At 30.9% G+C, this 17,899-nt stretch overlaps 1 protein-coding gene across 1 annotated transcript; it reads right to left on the bottom strand.

The window, feature by feature from the left end:
* Positions 1-733: 733 nt before the first annotated feature.
* On the bottom strand, positions 734-9,750 carry LOC100258130 (uncharacterized). Its single transcript, XM_002274961.5, has 4 exons — positions 8,775-9,750; positions 5,548-5,784; positions 5,223-5,440; positions 734-1,326 (listed from the first exon to the last, which is right to left on the bottom strand). Exons 1-4 carry the CDS (start codon positions 9,018-9,020, stop codon positions 1,146-1,148), a joined length of 882 nt encoding a protein of 293 aa, XP_002274997.2. The 5' UTR covers positions 9,021-9,750; the 3' UTR covers positions 734-1,145.
* Between the last annotated feature and the right edge of the window lie 8,149 nt (positions 9,751-17,899).

Consider the following 17,899-nt stretch of genomic DNA (forward strand, 5'->3'; position numbering starts at 1 on the left):
GTGAGAGAGTTGTATAGTGAGAGATGTGTTAGCATATGCGTGAGTGGTCGTGCTTTCAGGTCTTTTTACTAAAAATTCTTACTAGAAGGATGAAGAAAAAGTATGGGGAACCTAATGATAATTGATAGGGAGCCCCACCCCCCCACCAACACCCTTTCTCTAAAAGCCTTCCTTTTTGTGGATGGAATTGCCTAGTATCAAGTCTCAAGTGTCAATGAGGTGGGGATGATGTGAATATGTGATGATTAACCATTGACCCAACACAAACACATTCTTTCTATATATGTGTATGGAAGAGTGAAGAAAGAAAGAGAGAGGAGGCGGATGTACAAATTAAGCGTGTGGAAAAAGAAAACATCATTTAAAGCCTCTCAACCCTCAAGCCCCTTCACGCGTTATTAGATAGATGGAAGTAGAAAGGGAAAAGGGAAAGAGAAAGGGAACAGATAAAAGGCCTCGTATGGTTGGGATTTGACTCTTCTTTTGATTTAATGAAAAGCCCCCTCTAGCCATACGGAAAAGGCCATCCCATCTCACAAGGTTGGAAAACAGAGACAAGTGACACAACAAGATGAAAAAGGAAATATGCCCATATGGTCTCTAGGATTCTATATAAACTTCACATCATCTTTCTTTTATTTTTTATTTTTTATTTTTTTTTTAGTTTAGGAAAGCATTAGGTTATTGAATAATAGCATTTTGTTGGACAAAATATAACGCAGAAATGCAAGCATTATCGACAAGACAGGAACGGCAATGTTGTATTGATTCACAGTTCAAGAATTTTGCTAGGTTCCAATTTAACCTTCCAAAGAAGTTTCCATCCTATACAAACAACAGTTCTCTCTATGAGAGGGAGAGACAAACGGGGAGTAGACTAAGACAACAAAGAAGACATCCTTTTTTACTTTAAAAGAATCTGCTGGTTTAATAAATGTCAATCATGTTAGCTGTTGTGGGTCTTGATTCTTCCTTCCTCCCTTCCAAACAGTGTTTAAATAGCACCATCTCACTGTACATCAATTGCCCATGGATGAAGTGTAGAAAATAAAACCTCATCCAGCCATGGATGGTCTTCAGAGATGAAGCTCTGACCTGGCTTTGCTGACAGATAATTTTCCCAAAACCCAGACAGAAGAAAAAGCTTACTCCAGTAACAGCTCTTCTTCCTTCTGTAATGCCTTGAGCTGCCTTTTTGAATAAACCGTGAAAAATATTGTTGTAGCCACAGTTGCACAAAAACCAACTACATTCAGGATAACCTGTGAGGCAGAAAGGGAGTGCTGTTCGTGTGATGCATCAGCCAGAGCTCTTATCAGGATCCCTCTGCAATAAAACAGAACCACCCATGAGTTCAACAGAAAATCAAAGATCATGTATATAACCTATGGACCATTTCCCTTGATCAGCATTTATGATGGATACATTGTGAAGAGGAAAAAAAATGCATTTTTTTTCATGTTATCTATGAGAAGAAAAAGAGGCAAACGTGAAAGCAACTGCAGTTATCTATCCAACATATTGGTAACTGTACCACAGAAATGAGATGTATAATATAGTATTATTGGAATGAAACAAAGCTCCAATTCATTGACAACATAAACAGCTACGTGGTAAAGCAACCAACAATTGGTTCTTTATAGCTAAAGCACAAACACTGTGGAGAAGAATATATCTCAGCAACAAAACCTAAGAAACCATCCATTTTACAGCAGATGAGAATACAATAGCTAATGATGTGAACCAATCAAGGCATAATTAGCCCAAGCAATGAAATGAATCAGGCCCAGGGACCATATCCAATTCATTGACAACATAAACAGCTATGTGGTAAAGCAACCACCAATTGGTTCTTTATAGCTAGAGCACAAACAATGTGGAGAAGAATATATCTCAGCAACAAAACCTATGAAACCATCCATTTTACAGCAGATGAGAATACAATAGCTTAAGATATGAACCAATCAAGGTATAATTAGCCCAAGCAATGAAATGAGTCAGGCCCAGGGACCATATCCAATCCATTTAATAAGATACAACAGTGAGCAAAGAAGGTAAAACAGGTTAATATAACAAAATTGTTAAACATGGTGAATTAAGGGTGTCAGAGAACTAGTAGAAACCAGTGTTTGATATTCAAGGGGTGGCTAAAGGAATGCTTTTTATGATGGACTGATTACAGGAACTACTCCGAATAAACAATAGCAACCTGTAATTTTTATTCAGTTGTGGCATTAGTTTGAATAGAATAAACCATAAACTCAATCTTTGGAAAAAAACATTTTTCAAGGTTCTGCCAGAGTATTGACAAATTTCAAAGTTGCTGTTATCCAATATCCTTAGCAGTCTCATATGTTTGTAGCCCTGGATCTCATAAGGATAATGGATGCTGGGGATCTCATGATCCTAATCCCTGACCAAACACTCCATAAAGTCTGAAAGTTCATTGTTAGAGGGTTTTTTTTCCTCTTTCCAGTTAGTCTTGGTCATTAGAGAACAAAACTTCCCTTTCTGAAAAACTATAATACTCTAGCATCTTATAAAATTTCATCCCTCATGCCTAGTGATGGATCATCATAAGACCAGTCTATCGGAGAAATATTTAATAAATGAAAGAAAAAGGTCATAATCCTTCTAGATAAATATTTCCTATCAATGGTGAATCCATACACATGGCATGCACCTCTTTTCTAGAGTTAACATCAATGTTTATGCCGTATTTGCCTCTTTTGTAATAAATGCCGTAGCATTTCTTTTTTTTTTTCATACCATTTTGATGACTAATCAAAATGTTTTTTTTTTCTGATAGGCAATGACTTATCAACCTCTTATAGGAGCTCACAGGTCTCATGGCGAAGATGACAAAACATTGAGGTTGATTCAGACAAGATATTCTGAAAAGATTATTACAAGAAATGGTTAACTTGACTAATCTCCCATGGACCCAATACTCCAGTGGTTTGTTGACATTGACCTCCTATTAATATGACCAAATGAGTGAGAACAAGGGAAGGGGTTGCATCACATGCCCTTATCAGAAGCCCTTAAAGAATTACAAGCAAAATGCAGCAAACCAACCATAAATAAAATAAATTAGATAAGTTAACAAAAGAGTCAAAATCGCCATATATCAGGTCCTACTTATTTTGTGTGTGTGTGTGTGTGTGTGTGTGAGAGAGAGAGAGAGAGAGAGACACACACACACACAGTCCTTATTGATTTGAGTTGTTAAAGGTTAGAGTTTGTTGTGTTAATGGCAATAAGACATGGATGGGCACACACGGGATCCACAGCTTGAACTAAGAGTAGGTCTAAGCTCAATATACACTTTGCATCTTTATGTGAGAGAGTTTTTAAACGTGAAAGAATAAGACAAGGCGTTTTTGTTCCCGTGAGAAAAGGCATAAGCCTCGAAGCATGGAAGCATAAGCCTTTTGATACCCTAATTTTTGTAATTAATAAATATTTAAAAATATCGGAAAATATATAAAAAATTAAAATAAAATATAAAAACTAAAATTTCAATTATACAAAATATATAAAAAAAAATTTAAATAAATTATATAATTATTTTAGAACATAAAGAATAAATTTTCAATAATAAAATTTTCAAAATTAAATATTAGCATAGCCAATTATTATGAATTTAATATAAATATAAATACCTAATTATTTATATAATTTTACAATTTTCCATTTGGGAAAAAAAGGAATATGAAAAGTGAGGAAGTGGAAAAAGTGGAGGCACATTGGAATTAGGAAGTGGTCCCAATTCAACCTAAAAACAATAAATAAATAAATAAATAACCCAATAAAACGAAAATAAAAGATGAAAACAAAAAATATCTCAGCTTTCCCAAAGAATAAAATAAAATAAAGGATGGAAAAAGAAAAACAAAAAACTGGTGGTGGCAGAGAAGGCGTGGACTCGAAAAAAAGAAGAAAGGAGAAAGGAGAAAAGGTAGAGGCGTACCTAGGACAAAGACAACGTTGATTACACCCATACAAACCCACAAAAGAATACACCTCAATCCAAAGGCGTAAGAGGCATGGCCAAAGCGCACCTTTGCCATGCCTCGCTGCAAAAGGCATACGCCTTGCTGGACTTCAACTTTTTTCTTCAACGCCTCAAGGCATTTTTGCCATGCCTTGACTTGAGGCGTGCTTCGGCACACCTAAAAATTGCCTTTGAAAACCTTCTATGTGAGACCACAGGAATTGCATAAATATGAAGGATGGAGCAGAATTTTCCTTTGTATCCTCAAAATTGAGGCCAAATCAAGGAAAAGACCACAAACCTTCTCCCTCCAATGTTGATTTCTCTCTGTATAGAGAGATTCAGTAAACTCAGGCCCTACTCTTCTTTTCCATTCTTCACCTCTCCATTTTCCCCATCATCATCCATCCAACCTAGCAAACTTGTTAATGGATTAGAAATCCCAATTTTAAATTCAGCAACTGCAATGGAAAATCATTTATGCAGAATTTTTGCCAACTCTAGGAGAGGCAAATGTGAGGAATCACTAAAAGGATTATGTAACATTACAAAATCTCTTCCTTATATCTAACTCCAATGTATTTTCAAGAAGTGAAGATCAAACCTAAGTTAAACATCATCTAACTGGAAGTTTCTTAGCATTTATCAAACAAGGCATAACTTGAGCAAGCAATGACAATGAATGGCTTTCAAGCCTTGAATTCCATCAATTTATTTCGTTTTGGGAAGACAGAAATATGATATTTGTCACCATGCTCTCTACTTGCTAATAATTGAAGTAATTCCAAGCCTAGCAAAATAAGAGAAAATAAGCCACCTTTTCAAATATCTGTGGGCACAGAAACAAGTCCAAATTGACACAGCTAGAGAAACTATTTTACACAGAACCTAGAGCATACACCTTAGTCAATTAAATTTAACACAATGCACATATCACCAAAACTGGATTTGGACCATATATCGCCTTTAAAACACATACTATTCTTAAAATGCCAATGCAATTCAATAAACATGGGCACTTCTCATGTTAAACATGGTGCAGCTCACATTCAAGAAAATATAGACAAATTACAATGATATCCTAGAGCACATCATGATTCCTAAGTGCAGATACACAAGGCATATGTGTTTAAATACATAATACATACATTATACACACACAAACACAGGTATATAAAATCAAATAATTTAACACGAATTTGAGAAAAGGAGAGAGAGTTCATACGTATATATTGCAACAAAAATTTCTGGCACAACTCCAATCAACGACCCCATGATGTAAGGACCATACTTAACATTTGTTGCCACAGAACAGTAATTGAATAAAATATAAGGGAATGGTGAAACCCTAATTAATGTGACAGCTCGGAACTGATGAAACCAATTTCCTTCACCAGCCAGTCTTATAATGGAAGCTTTCTTTGGATATTTTTCTAACCATCCCTGCACAAGAATCAAGAAGCATTCAAGTTGACTGAGCTCAAGGAAAGGAAACCCTTGCATGAAATTAGAGATGGAGAAAATTTTTAAGAAACGCAAAAGGTACACACTTGGATTTTATGATGGAAGAGGGAACCAATAATATATGGAAGTGATACACCCACAGCCACCCCCGCTATAATTAGTAGGAACCCAAGACCATAACCAAAAGTCATCCCAGCCACCCACATGGAAGGTGTAGAGGGCAAAAGTAGTGTTGGGAATAAAGCCACAGAACCGAATATAACAAGTGCCAGTACAGGAGTGCTGAATGTTGTTGTCTCCCAGTTTATGATAGGCATAAGCTCCTGCAAAATACTACAATTGGTCAAAGGAAAAGAAGAAAAGGAGAATATGCAAGCATGAATTGGTATATCTAACCATTTTTATAGCGTATGTTATTGGCTTAAATATTTTGTAGTCTCAACCTACAGGAAACTGATGCTAAAGTTGGTTAAGAAGCCATTGTAAACATTAATTGCCCATGCTCTGTATTTAAGATTTCTGATAAGTGTTGACAGCAATATACTTAAACTCTAATATTTCTAACAAACATGTACAAGGTTGGATAAGTTAAATCATGCATCAGCAACAGTATTTCAAATCTCAGCTTAAACATTGAAAAGCAATTACATTAATTCGTGACAAGTGAACAAGTCTAAGGACATCAGACATATTCAACATGATACTCACTGTTTCTTGGATTCAAAAGTGTACTGCACATTTGAGCTTGTTCACCAGCATTATAAATGCTTCACCACAGAAAAAAAATCCCGAAGGTACCGTACAACATAGTTATGGTCTGTTATAATCCAGAAATTTACTGCATGGATCACATTGTCAATACTGCTATAAGAGAAGAAAGCCCTGTGTGGAATTGTGCATCTTGATGGCATCATTGGTTGGGGGCCACCAGCCACCAGAGGAATTTCCAGTTGCAGCAAAAAATCTTCTTGGAGATTTGAATATTTACTCCATAAGGGGCAAGGCTATCCACCAAACAAACGGTTCTGCTTCTATTTTAGGAATGATAAATCGAACTGAGAGGAAAAGGCTTGAGCCTTAATAGAGGAAGGAAGAGGAATGAGGGGTTCAATAATCCAACAACAATGTAGTTGTTCCCAAGGGCTTCTAGGAACTAAAACAATTTAACACCTCCATCTGGTTGTTGGTTCTCAGTTGGCAGAGAAGGTTCTTTTGGAGATAGGGGAGGTATTGCAAACAAAAATAGAGGAAGTATCACAAATAAAAATAGAGGAGGAATTACCAATGGAAGGAACTTTGCCTTGTTTCAACAAGGAGGCTGAGTTCAAAAGGGATGGCATGAAGATTCCAATAAGGACACATCCCCATTGCTAGAAGAGGGGTAAAGAGAAAAAAGAAAAGAAAAAAGGACAGGACTTGTAAATCATCTAGTCAGACAAACATGATTTTTCCTCCAAGCCACTTACATGGTACAGAAGATCTCCTCCAATTCTAATATTGTTTAAGTACCTTTCACCTTCCAGTCTCTTTATGAAGCACTTTACTAAAAGACCTTGCTCTTGGCTGAGCGGGTGGTCCTTTTCTTTGATCTCAATTCTTTCTTGGGAGCAATATTTTTCTTTTGAGGTAATTGGGTCATCCTCTTAATTGACCATGACATCGCCAAAATAAGTGCATTTGGTGGTTGATAAGCTGCTCATTGGTATTCGGCATAAGAATTGTTATTTCCTCTCACTTTTTCCAACAAGGTGAAAGGTTGGTCATAGATCTTAAGCAAAAAGATGGTGGAAAAAACATGAACAAGATGCACTGAGAGAGAGATTCTTCATACTACCTAGCATAGTCGATCAAACAATCTGCTTCACTTGTATCTCTCTCAAAAACCTCTCCCCAATAGTGGCTTTACAGCCCTATGAGAATGGGTTACATTCTAATCCTGTCTTCTTTCTTTAACTGGCTAAGTCTGATGAGGGCAGCTGAAATATTTATTTTCAAGTTGAAGGTGAATGGGGTCATTTCCTTCCAAATACAAATGGGTATGCCTTCAATAATTCAAATTCAGCAACATATAAATCTCACAAGGAACGGTTAGCTGGAAGAAGGTCCACCATGCTCATTGTATCATAAATCCCTTGGGAACTTCTAAAAATGCTAAGAGCTCAGAGATTGTGCATTCCAGCCAGCTAATAGGAACCAATTTGATACATCTTCTGCAAATCAAAGAGGTGTGAAGAAATGAGCTTCGAACTAATGGTCACAAGAGAACAAAATGAACCTTTTTCTAGTGGACCATATTCTAGTTCTGGTTAAAATCCCATCAGAAATAGCAAAGAAGATGCAACCTTATGGTAAGGTAATTTTCTGCACATTTCATTGATAGTACTTCCTTATTCTTAGCGAAGAGTAGAGAAAAGAAAAACAAATTATAGGGTGAGGATGGTATATTTTGTTCTTTGATAGAAATGAGGTGAGGATGGTATATTGAAGTGATCTCCACATAAAGTGAATTTGTTTTCTTCAGTTTCTCAAACCTGAAGGCTGTGAATGCAAAGCACAAAGCAATCCTATTGCACTCTTAGGGTTCTCTTGTCATTCTAAAGAAGTGGCAATCAAACTGAAAATTGGTTAAGTCACCGTTTAACCAAAATCTCAATTTCAACCAAACTTCTCAATGTGCCAACTGAAACCTGGACAGAAAGAGCATCAGCTCCACTGAGAGTGCAGTTCCAAACGCTTCAGGCATGGATACAACAACTAAAGATCCAAAATATCTGAATTTTGCAAGTATCTGTTCAAAAATCATGTTTCATGGGATTTTGCTCATGCGTGGACCCTCACAGGGGAGATGGAGAAATAATTGAAATCAAGTTCCCATGGAAGCTTCAAGAATTTGAGACTTTACCCTTTGGTCATGCGCAACTCCCAAGACTGTCACTAGACATGGCATGTGCCAATCAAAACTTGGCAACCTAATTAAGATCAAGCGTCTCCATTGCCTAGTATAGGTCCTATTTCAGGGTATATTCAGAAAAATTCAGCACGTTTAAAGCAGAATTACTCTTTAAGATATTTCAGGTATCTCAAGTAGACAAACAATCAAACAATACTACCCTTAGTTACACACATTATGAGGCTAAAACAAAACAAAACATAAAAAGATGACATCAACAACTGACAGAGATAATGCTCAAATTCAAACTCTCGACTCTTCCTCAGATGCCTAGTAGATGCAGATTAAAGAACAAATAATCCATTCACGTGTATAAAAATCAGTTATTTTTCTAATGAAATGTAAAATTGCCACAAATTTCACCTTATCCATGAAGAAGGGTCCGACCCATTTGAGAAAAACACCAGCCAAAACCCCCAAAACGACGCACAATAAAGCAACCTTAGCCCACCACCATATTAACCCTCTTCTTCTAGGCGTAGAAGGTTCCACATCCCCAAATCCCTCCTCCTCGCATTCCGCCGGTTGCCTCAGCTTCACGTAATCCCCCATTCTCAGCGTCAGCTCCGGCACCACGCCTCCGTCGTCATCACCACCCTCAAAAGTCATCGAGAAACCCTAGAACCACCAGAATCCGTAGAATCTCAACGACAATGATTCATGAACCGTAGAGAATCACAAGGATTGAAACCCTAGAAGAGGAACAGCAATAGTTCATGACCCGCACATAATCTAGGAGATTCAAGCCCTAGACGACGACCCGGAGCGAATAATTGGGGAATAATTGAAGAGAAACCGGTTCCCCAATTATGATTAGGCACGGATGCGAAGCAAAGAGGACTGGAAGATGTGAGAATCAGCGGGGTGAGACTTGAGAGACACAACCTATTAAATTATGAAATTGCCATAGACCGCAACGGCGTCGTTTTGTCATGCCATCCCTTCCCTTTTCTTTTTTTGAGTGACGTGGAATAACGGAACTGCTGAGTTAGCGTCACTAGGCTTTGTCGTGACTTCACAGTTACGATTGCTGGAAGCCTTCACACTTCCGTTAAAGAATCTTAAACAGTATTATTCTATTCTAATACAATATCAATGCATATATGCATATTATGTTTTGCAAAAGTGCAAAACGGTGTCATCACATTTACTTTCTAAAAACAGTCTGCTGCGTCGTCGATTCACCGACAGGGTGGTGGGTATATCGTGGGACTGTGGAATGAGATGCTGACACGTGTAGGGATAAAAGCTGTCACCCACGATTATAAAGCTACCACCAACCTCACAGCTCAGTAATGGTTCAAATGGGCTCAGCCAACGGGCACAAAAGTTCAAAGAGAAGCCGACTCGGGGGATTTTGGGAGGAGATGTAATGGAAGTTAGGGCGGTGGGGACACTGGGGTGGACCCACCATTGAATTGGGCTCTCAATTAAGCTAAAGTTGGATAAGGACGTGTGCACCTGGACCAGGCTGGGCTGATTCTCTAAGAATGGAAACCTGGTGGGAAAACTCCGGCTGATCCGGAGATGGGCCTAACTTTGACGGTCCCTGTCGACTTTCGGACCAGGACAATTTCTTTGTAGGATTCCGGCTGGCTAGGTTCATGAATAATTCCCCATGGAAAAGATGAAAGAAAGACAAATATCAAGTGGGTTTGGAAACCATTTTCTAAAATATAAAAAATAAAACGTATTTAATAAACTTTCGATAAAAAAATAATTTTTTCATAATTTGTTTTAAAACCCGATAATATTTTAAAACAAATTTAAGGTGTTTTTAGTAACAATAAATATTAATTAGTCAATTTCGATTTTACAAACATTAATTCTTACAAATATCATGGTCTCCTTAACCCATAACCCTTTGATACAACACATAGTGATTGATGATGAAATAATTTATACAATCAAAGCATGTTCATTATATTTTGTCATTTTTTTACCATCTATCATAATTAGAATATAAAAATTGATACAACAAAGATTCATTTCTAATGATTTTCCATGTATTGGTCTCATTTTTAGGGAATTGGATCATCATTTTATTACACATGAATCTATGGAGATATGTATGGAAGCAAGCATGGAAATTATTATAATAATGATGATTAAAAAATCATAATAACTAAACGTATTTAATTATTATATTTTGTCTTTTTTTTTAACTATATATCATAATTATTATAAAAATTAAGAAAATAGAAGATGGTGAATTAGATTACACCAAAGACAAAAGAAACTTGATCGAATGCTCCAAGGACATGGAAGCTTATAGAATTTTGTACATAATTTATTATTGGGGTTGTATGATTGAATATTTTAACATATTTGATAAGCTTATTATTTTTGTAAAAATAATTAGATAACATAATATTATATTTATAAAAATATATATATATATTTTAAAGAAGTCTCATGTTTTTCACATAAATGATAATGAGGATTGAATTGAAACCTTAAATAATTACAAAACAAGATTTTGTTTTTATAAAAAAGACAAATATTTTGAAGAAGTATCCTGTTTTGTGACAATGAGGAAAAATATTGTAATTGAAATTCCGAAAGTTTGGGTTAGTGCCTCCTTTATAATTTGATGATTTTAATATTTGTAATTCAGATTTCATTTAGAAATAGGCATAAACTCGAATTAAATGAGGATCATATAATTGATTTTTGAATTAATCTCTTTTTTTTTAATATTTGAATTAATCTCCTTTTTTTCACTTTTTCTAAACAATGATAACAGTGTTTTGATGCTAGGTAAATTTGAATTTCAATTACTTATTTATGTATTTAAGTGTGTGTTTGATAGCAATTGTAGGAAGTGTTTTTAGGTTTTCTAATACTTGAAAAATAAAAATTTCAAGTGTAAAAAAATCTAAAAACACTTCCTAAGATCACTATGAAACGCATTCTAAACCATATTAACTTTTTGGTTTATAAAGTTAGTTATAAAGGGAATGAAGACCAGTTAAAATTTAAGAAAACTCAAGAAACCATCGAAAGGTTTAGGAAAAAAATTAATTAAAGAAATCTTTTTAAAAATTCCTAATACATTATAGTATAGGAATAAGCATGAAGTAAAATTACCTTATAATCCATAATTCAAGGAAAATGACATTTCTATTAAGACAAGACCAAATCAAATGAATCATTAAAATATTGTAAGTTCAAAACCTCTTTAATAAGAAACTAATAGAGGAATCTAAATGTCCATGGAGTTGCTCTGCCATCTATATTAAAAAATAAGCAAAACTAGAATGAAGAACACCTTGTAATTAACTGTAAGCCTTTCAATGGCCCATTAAGATGGATTAAATATCTCATTGGTGTGAATTGTTTGTGTGAATTGTTTTATCTTTGGTTCTTAAACTAATTTTGTTTACATAAAGGCCTTGTTTGGTTCCCAAAAAAAATTGAAGGAAAATGCAAGGGAAAGAAAATACAAAGGAAAAGTGGAAGGAAATAAAAAATGAAAGAAAATAAAAAATAGATTAAAAGTTAATAAATTATTTTTTTGTTTCTTCAAACTCATTTTATTTATTTTAACTCATCAATATAAAGATTAAATAATTTAAAAGTACATAAGTTTTTAATTAGTTTTAATTATAATTAATTTTCTTTGATATTTTTCATAGGACAACCAAATATGAAAAAATTATTTTCCTTTGCAATTTTTTTCTTTCCTTAGTATTTTCCGGGAACCAAACATAACCTAAAACTTTTGCTAGCACAACAAAATTGATATTAAAGTTTGAGTTAAAGATTTATAGAATAACAAAATATTATAGAATACACACGATGAAGACAAAATGAATTTTAATTAAAGGTAAAGTCGAATGTTTTCTTGTGGGGATGTGATACAAAAATAATATATCATGGAGAGATGGAAATTTGACTTAAAGGAATTTGCTTCAAGATGAAAATTGTTGGAAAGTGTCTCAAATTCTTAATTAATATAAATTTTTTTACAATAAAATATATTAATAAATTCATTAGATTATTAAAGAAAATAGTTTAAGTTTATTAGGTTCTAAAATTAATTTTTTTCAAACCAAAGTTAGGTTTTAGTACATCGCATCCACCAAGGGACTATAACTCATATTTAAAGATCAATCCAAATTGCTGATAAGTTTCTAGATGAAATTCAAAATAGGAAGTCTTAATTATGTTTCAAAAATTTTTTAAGGAGACAAGTCAATGTGTGCACCATTAAGAAAGAGACTTAAGAAAGACTTAATACCTTAGAATGACGAATACACCAAAATTGTTAGGACTATTAAAGCCTAAGTTAAGACCTTGTCATATTTAACCTTACCTAACCTTGAAGTCTTTAAAATTGTTAAGATAGAAATATATTATGATGAGTTTCTTAAGTAAAAGGATAATGATAAGAAAAGATTAATAAGATTCACTTTAGGAACTTAGAATCAAGCCTAAGTCAATTATAACACTATCAAAAAAAGATTTTTTAAGCATTGTTTTATACATTTCAATATGATCTTTTAAGTCAAAAGTTCTAATATGGGTTAATTGCAAATCAACAAAATCAATTTTGTAAAAAGACGTTAAAAATATAACTTCTAAATATATTTTTTTTTCCAAAAGACAAGCTATATTAAACTAAAGAAGTGCGACTTAAATGCAAAATAAATATGATTGATACAATTTCTTAAAATTTATTAAGTCATACATGATTCGTAGGAGTAAATTTTAAAAGAAATACTTGATTAAAATGAATGTGATCATACTCGTATTTGCAAAAACATTTGACTAAAATAAGAATTTAGAGGTTTCTTTCATTTTTATTTATTTTTAAAATATTGAAAAAGTCATAAAAAAAAAAAAAAGTGGGTCACATGTGATCATTTTTCCATGTTTATAAATTTTTGTTCTAAGGAAATCATTGAAAAAGTTGACCTTTCAAAATCCCAATTTTACCTTTTATTTTTATTTTTTATTTTTATTTTTATCTTTTCCTCTTATTCCCATCTAACACTACTTTTTAAATTTTTTTTCTCTGGTACGTTTTTAGACATTATTATTTTATTAATAAATATTGATATTATTTTTAATATTATTATTTATAATATTAGCATTTTGAATTATTCATATTATTATTAACATTATCTATTTTTTTATGATTATTATTAACCTGATTATTTATATTTTTAATATTATTATATGTTTATTTTTATTATTGCAAAGAAAACCTAGAAGACAATTTCTATTTTTTTTAATTCTTAAGGCTTGCAAACTTTATTAAAAAATTATCTTTTTTTGCCTTTTATGTTTTATATGCTACGTTAAAACTAATTATATTATTATTATCATTATCATTATCATTATTATTATTATCAACACCTCATTGATATTTATGATATTAGTTTTATATTATTAATTCTACCATTAATATTTTTAATAGAACTAATATTATATTCAAGTTATAGACTTATAGGCATGACAAAAATAGATTTATCTTACTAATATAGGATAATAAAACAACGTTTCTAATGTTACGAGATTTGTTGCAAAAAGTAGGTATAAAACATTTATGTATTGAAGTTACATTAAAAGTACAATGATTTTTTAATAGTTATAAAAACAATTTTTTATTGTACATTTATGTATTGAACTTATAATATAAATGCATTAAAAGCACAATAACTTTTTAATAGTTATAAAAATAAATTTTTTATTATAATATTCTCTTAATAATTATATTTATAAAACTAGTAATGAATTTATGAAATCTATTTAATAAGGGTTTATTACACTTTACATCGCCAACCTATAGCGTGTTTTACACATTATCCTATTGAGTTCAAAATCGAGCAATATACTCTTATCCCTTATTATTGCATGTAATGTACATTTTTTGAGAGACAACGTTTTTTTTTATTTTACATTTTTTGGGAGACAACGTTATTTTTTTTTATGAAAAGACATGTGTTCTCCACATGACTAAGGACATAAGAGTTAATTTTATTTTTATTTAAAAAAAAAAACCCTAACCAACCCTCATCTTCCTTCATTCTTTTTTTTCTTCTCTCTTCACTCTTTCCTTTTCCCCCCAATCCTCAATCCTATCTTCGATGAGATGAAAAAGTCATTTGGGATGACTACATCATTTGAAATTTCAGGTTTTAAACCTCAACTATAGTAAGTATTGAGAAATAGGCTCCGTTCATCATAACAAAAAACCTAAATTCCAAACCCAAATTTCATTTTATTCGAATTAACAACTTCCACAATTCAACAACATCAGATTTATGGCAATAAGAAGTTGAAAAACTTCAATGTCGAAGCCTCAAACCCCCCAAAAGATAGAATTAAAAGAATGATATAAAAAAAACACTTTAATTCGGTATGATTACCTCCGATTCACAATCAAAGATCCAAAATAATCAATCTTTTTGAAAAAACTCAAATCAAGAATCTAAAAATTCTAGCATAAATATCATCAAAATTGAAGTTTTTTCTTTATGGGTGTCACCGCCATGGGAGACCTACATCTCACTATTATGCAAAACCAAAACTTTTACTCGACGAGTATCTTCTGACGGGTGAAAAAGAGATATCCAAATGTTTATCTATACCTACCACAATGGAAATAGGAGGAGAGAGAGAATGAAGAGAGAAGAAGAAAAATGAAGAGAAGGGTTGACTGGTCAGGCTTTTTTTTTTTTTTAAAAAAAAAAAAAAACCCTCTTACTCTTGGTTACATGGAGAGCACATGCCTTTTTATCGAAAAAAATAACGTTGTCTCTCAAAAAATGCACGTTACATGCAATTATAAAGGAAAAAGTATACATCACTCAATTTTGAACTTGAAGGGCTAATGTGCAAAACACACAATAGGTTGAGAGGGTAAAGTGTAATAAACTCATTTAATAAAAAAAAATTAAAAACAAATAGTTTTAAGAATATGTTTTGACTTTAAAGCGAAAATATGATGGTATATTTAACTATGGGAGAATTACCGTGTAGGGTCGATTAGGTGTGATAATAACTATGTATGGTCATTTACTTTGATAATTATTTAAAATGCCTCGGAATATAAAAAGTCAAATATACCCTCACACTTTTCATTTTAAAGTTAAACATATCCCTACTTTGTCTTTTTTCTATTTTGTATTTTTTCCATTCTTTTTTTTTCTAATTATTATTATTATTATTATTATTATTATTATTATTATTATTATTATCATCATCATCATCCTCCTCCTCCTCCTCAATAACTTATCAAATAAGAATATAATATTAAAATTAATACATATAAATAATATAATGATTAATCATAAATTATTTTCAATACTTAAAAAATAAAGTTATTCTGTTTTTTATTATAAATATTTGATAAGAAAATATTACAATACTTTTTTCTTTATATTTTTATTAAATAGATTTCAAAATTTTTGAATTTTTAACTTTATAATATAACTATTAAGAAATTATTATAATAAAAAATTGTTTTTATAATTGTTAAAAAAGAAATAAAGACATTCTATAATGTATTGTTCTTTTTGGTATACTTATATTGTAAGTTCAATATATAAGTGTTATAATTATAATTCACATATTTTTGTTTTCTAATCATTATTATTATTATTATTATTATAAATAATCTATCAAATAAGAATAATATTAATAATAATACATATAAATAATATAATAATTAATTATAAATTATTACTTCAATAATTATTATTTTAAAAATATTAAAAATAATTTATCCAAAATAATAATAATAATAATAATTTTACAAATTATTGTTTCATTCCAATAATTAAAAAATAAAGTTATCATATTATTTATTATATAGATTTTATAAATTTTAAAATGTTTAATTTTTTAATACAACTATTAAAGATATATTACAATAAAAATATTTGTTTTTGTATTTTTATTAAATAGATTTAATAAATTCATTATTAGTTTTACAAATATATAAGAAAATATTATAATTAAAAAATATTTTTATAACTATTAAACAACGAAATTAAGGCATATTACTTTTAGTATATTTATCTTATAAGTTCGATACATAAATTTTGTAATAAATTAAGACATGTATTGTACTTTTAGTATGTTTATGTTATAACTTCAATGCATAAATGCTGAATCTAAATTTTGTAACAAATCTAATAGCATTAGAAATATTGTTTTATTCTACTATATTACTAAGATCGATGTATTTTTGTCATAGATATAATATTAGTTTATTAAAAATATTAATAATAAAATTAATAATATAAAACTAATATCATAAAATTTAATGAGGTCTTAATAATAATAATAATAAATAATTTAATTAGTCTTAATGTAGCATATAAAGCAAAAGACAAAAAATAAAAAATAATTTTTAAAAAAAGTTTACAAGTCTTAAGAAATAAAAAAATAGAAATTATCTTATAGAGATTTTTTATTAGTAATATAAAAATATAATAATATTATTTTTAATATAATATTAAAATTGTGAATAATTTAAAATACTAAAATCATACTAATAATATTAAGAGTAATACTAATATTTAATAATAATAATAATAATGTGAAACCAAAGTTTGGTTAATATTAATATTAATATTTAATAATAATAATAATGTGAAACCAATGTTTGATTAATCTTGATTTTGATGATAATAAAACAAAATTTGGAATTAATGATTATATTTCAAATGTTAATGTAAGAAGATTTTTAAAGTGACAATTATAAAAACAAAATCAAGTCAAAGATAAATCAATAAAAAGAAGAAGGCATCAAGGAAAAATGTTTTTTTCAAGACTTAAATTTTATAGGATCTCTTTGTAAAATTGTTGGTACATTAAGGTGATGTTTGTTTTTTTTACTTAATTCTAAATAGAACCTTAATACTTAATAGTGTTAAATATTAAATTGTTTGTTTTTATAGTATTTTATTTCTATTAAGTATTAAAAAGTAAAGAAAAACCAATATGTTTTTTTCTATTTAGAAAAAGTTATATATTTTGGTTTTTTTTATTTAGTAAAAAGTTTATAACAAGTCATGAAAAAATAGAAAAACAAACTACCTAAATTTTGAAAATAAATTACTTTAAACAAAAAGCAAAAAAGACAAACACCACCTAAGTATTTCATGCATTACATTATTAATTTATGCACTAAAATTTCCAAAAGTAATTTTGTTTTAAAATCCTTTAAAATTGGATGATTTCATGTTTTCAACTAAAACTTTGTGTCAAATGTTTTCCAAACTTGTTTAAAAGGTTTTAAGTTGAAAATGATGGTTGTTGAGCCAAACACAGCTCAATCGGTTGAACTGATTGAGGAATCGGTCAACCCATAGCTCAATTGGTCGAGGGGTGCAAAAATCTTCTCTCTCTTCCAGAACGCTTATTCAACCGATCGAGGTCAAGTCAAGGGGCAATCGAGATCTAACTATCACTTGCTAATAATTAAATGCTAATAGGTAGTCACCCGTTAAACCCCTAACTTGACCGATCGA

The sequence above is a fragment of the Vitis vinifera genome, chromosome 2 (assembly GCF_030704535.1).
Source record: "Vitis vinifera cultivar Pinot Noir 40024 chromosome 2, ASM3070453v1".
Taxonomy (NCBI): Eukaryota; Viridiplantae; Streptophyta; class Magnoliopsida; order Vitales; family Vitaceae; genus Vitis; species Vitis vinifera.

Coding starts and splice junctions, on each gene's coding strand:
- LOC100258130 (XM_002274961.5), bottom strand. CDS start 9,020: ATGACTTTTGAGGGTGGTGATGACGACGGAGGCGTGGTGCCGGAGCTG. Junction 5,441..5,547: donor TCTTCCATCATAAAATCCAA/GTGTGTACCTTT, acceptor ATTCTTGTGCAG/GGATGGTTAGAAAAATATCC. Junction 1,327..5,222: donor ATTTTTGTTGCAATATATAC/GTATGAACTCTC, acceptor GTTTTATTGCAG/AGGGATCCTGATAAGAGCTC.